Source organism: Austrofundulus limnaeus, unplaced genomic scaffold, assembly GCF_001266775.1.
Source record: "Austrofundulus limnaeus strain Quisiro unplaced genomic scaffold, Austrofundulus_limnaeus-1.0 Scaffold109, whole genome shotgun sequence".
NCBI lineage: Eukaryota > Metazoa > Chordata > Actinopteri > Cyprinodontiformes > Rivulidae > Austrofundulus > Austrofundulus limnaeus.
The window spans coordinates 987958-991110 of NW_013952511.1; the positions used below are offsets into that span (position 1 = coordinate 987958).

Here is a 3153-nt window from a genome sequence, read left to right on the forward strand (position 1 = left end):
TAATTCAGTTTTTATTTTTTATTTATTTATTTGGCTTTTGATGCCATCATTTTATCCTATCAGTATTCTTTATTTTTTCTTTGATGTTTGTTTATTCTGGTTATTATTTGTTTATTTTCTGTGGTAATTTGCCTCTAATTATTTTTGCTCGATTAAAAACTCTGTCTAAACACATCATGGAGTTGGTGTAATTGTAGGGTTCATATAAACAGTTAGTGGTCTAACATTTTATGTGCGTATTACTTCACAGAGGAATAACTAGGACAAAGAGCTGTACTGTTTTCCTAATAATATTACTTTATATTTCTTTATTTAATTTGCTGTGGTTTGAATTAGATTCTGTGCAGTCAAAGTGTGTTGTTTTGTGTGTCTCCACTGTCCTGTTGACACTTGTGTTTTGCCTCCTCTCTCTCATAGGAGTACCGTTCTGTGAGCTGCGAGAGCATTTTGGTGAGGAGTTTTTTGGCCTCTGCTTTGAAGAAAACGAGCGCGTGCTTCGGGCCGTAGGCGGCAACCTTCAGGATTTCTTCAATGGTTTTGACGCCATTTTAGAACACATTCGCACCTCCACGGGGCGCCGCGCCTCATCGGAGAGCCCCTCCTTCCAGTGCAAGGACCCCCACGAGGAGGAGAAAGGAAGAGGGAAATTGAACAAAGTTGGCAATCGTGGAGACGAAGCTGGAAGAGGGAAGGTGTTGCTTCTTCATTGTTTCAACCCTGCACCTGTTGTCGGATTAGTTATGCCAGGTTTGATTAGAGCTGTTGCTAGGCGGATCTTTCACTCAGAAGTTGAGGTGGAAGAGGTGCCACCTCTAACTCCCCTGCTGCCAAACGAAGATGCAGAACATACAGACTGTGACTCTACAAGCCCCACTCCCACGGCRTCCCCCACTGCCTCGCCCTCCTCATCCCCATCCCCTCCCTCTCTTTTTCCAACCTCTGTTCCTACAGTTTGCCTCTCCTTCCTAATCCAGGAGACGTGCCCTCCCTCCCTCTTCTCCCACCCCAGTTCTGCCTCGGGGAGCACCAGCCGGCCCCCGCTCTCACTCTCCACCAACCCCAGCGACCTGCGCATTTCCCTGGCCACGTTTTGCCGTGCCTTTCCTTTTCACCTGGTCCTGGGGCCTCGCATGGAGCTGCTGCAGCTTGGAGAGGGACTGAGGAGACAGGCTCGCATTGAGCCTCTCCGGAGCCTCTCATTTAGAGACTGTTTTGAGATTGTCTCGCCCAAGATGGATCCCTCGTTCCAGGGCATCCTGCTGAGACTTGCATCCCCGTTTACCATCCGGACCAGGCCCGACAGCACACAGGCTGGCACCAAGGAAAAGGTAAAGTTAGTTTAAATAATCTTTTGTAAGGGTTGACCCAAATGTTTCTACAGGAATAGATCAACATCTGAATGTTTCTGTTTTGTTATTCATTACTTATTGCCACAAAACAGCACCAACATTGATTTTTTTACACTGCTATACTAAAGGCAAGCCATGCTTAACTGTAACGTAGCTTTAAAACGTAATAATTCAACAGCATTTACTTTTGTTGTAGTGATGGTCTGTAGTTGTAGATGGCCCCAATCTCAGGCAAGCAGGAGGTCACAGTCAGAACTAGAATTTTAATCATTTTAATGGGCAGGAAACAAAGGCAGKGCTTTTAGATAAGGTTGAACAAGCTGGGCCACACTAGAGCTAGCAGGAAGAACTGATGGTGTGAGTAAAACCACGTAGTTGAAAAATACTGATTTGCTCTAAATTTATTGCAGAGACCTTTCTCCYAACCTCTAAAGGTTTGTCTTTTGCTCCATTTCAGGGAGATTGTCCTGTCAGTCCAGTCAGATGATCAGGGGTTTGAATCCCAGCCCCTGAAGTGTGTCAAAGTATGTTTGAGAAAGACTCWGTGTCCTCTGTTGCTCCCAATATGCTTACTAGAGTATGAGTGAGAATATAAAAGTGCTGCGTATAGAGTGTAAATCTGTAATGCACTGAGTGTTACTGTGAATAGGTAAATGAGAAACATTGTAAAATTCCTTGCGGAACCTGAATCCGGTTAAAAAGATCCTAAATAAATGTGGACCATTTACATGTAAGAAAAACGTGAACTAATACAATGTGTAAATGTAGCAGCAATTCTTTTGAAGCGGTTGTTCCAACTTTGTGTGTGTGTGTGTGTGTGTGTGTGTGTGTGTGCTTAGACAGCAACTACCGTGCACAGTTCACCTGAGCATCGTGTAAAAGCATATATAAACTCGTAACAGATTCTGGTGATTTTTAAAGCTACAACTTGAGTAACTGAAACATAAATATTTTGGTCACTGTTGTGGACTTTATGTACAATGAAAGAAGTAAAATTGCCATCTTTGTGCTGTTTTGTTATCTGTCATGTGTGACTTTATTTTTGGGCTAAGTGAGTGCAACAAGTTCACAGTTTGACTCCGTTTATAGTTTGTTACAAACGGGCCCTCTGGAYACACAGTGTCCTCTGTCAAAGCAAATTTCAGTCTATGAGGGGAGSATAGTTGTGCTGTTAAAAACTATAAAAAATAAACTGGGTTTAACTTGTGTCGATAAATGTCGAAATAAGTAGGTAAGAAACACAAGTTTGTTGATGGTGTTCTGTGTGTTTTAAATGCCATTCCACCACAGCAAGCCTGTCATGCTTTTCACACAGGATGAGTGGAGTTTGAATGGGTTCCAATTTGCTTGAAAAAACAAAATCAATTGGAACTGTTTGGTATATCCTGCTTTATATTGATTGAATGGTCTCTGCAGGATGTCGGTGACAGGCCCAAACAGCCTGATGCTAAACAGAACTGACAGAGAGGAGAYGGATCGCCCAGCTGTGGTGTTGCGCTGTGTGGCTTTTCTCCTCGGCTAAAGTTAGATGTTAAACTTCCAATACGTGGTCTTTTCAACATTAATCTGCCTTCCATATTTGTTTCCTAGGCTTTTTGTTTTTATATATTTCTAGGATCCTATGAAATTCATTTTAGTTTTCCCAAATTACTGTATGTATAATCAAAATTTTCACAGTAACAAKGATCCAAACATACAGTATGTCTGATAAGGCATTTCTTAAATAATAATAATAATGTCCTGATGCATCCCAGTAATCCATTTAAAAAATCAAAAAGAAAAAAATTGTATAGGTCTTCTGGAC

At 42.0% G+C, this 3153-nt stretch overlaps 1 protein-coding gene across 1 annotated transcript in view; it reads left to right on the forward strand.

Annotated features, from left to right (window-relative positions):
* gucy1a2 (guanylate cyclase 1, soluble, alpha 2) overlaps positions 1-3153 on the forward strand; it is a gene marked incomplete at its 5' end in the record, with an annotated part of 35491 nt that overhangs the window by 2404 nt on the left and 29934 nt on the right. Inside the window, 1 exon segment of the mRNA XM_014014054.1 lies at positions 418-1328. Within this exon segment, the coding sequence (XP_013869508.1) occupies positions 418-1328 (911 nt within the window).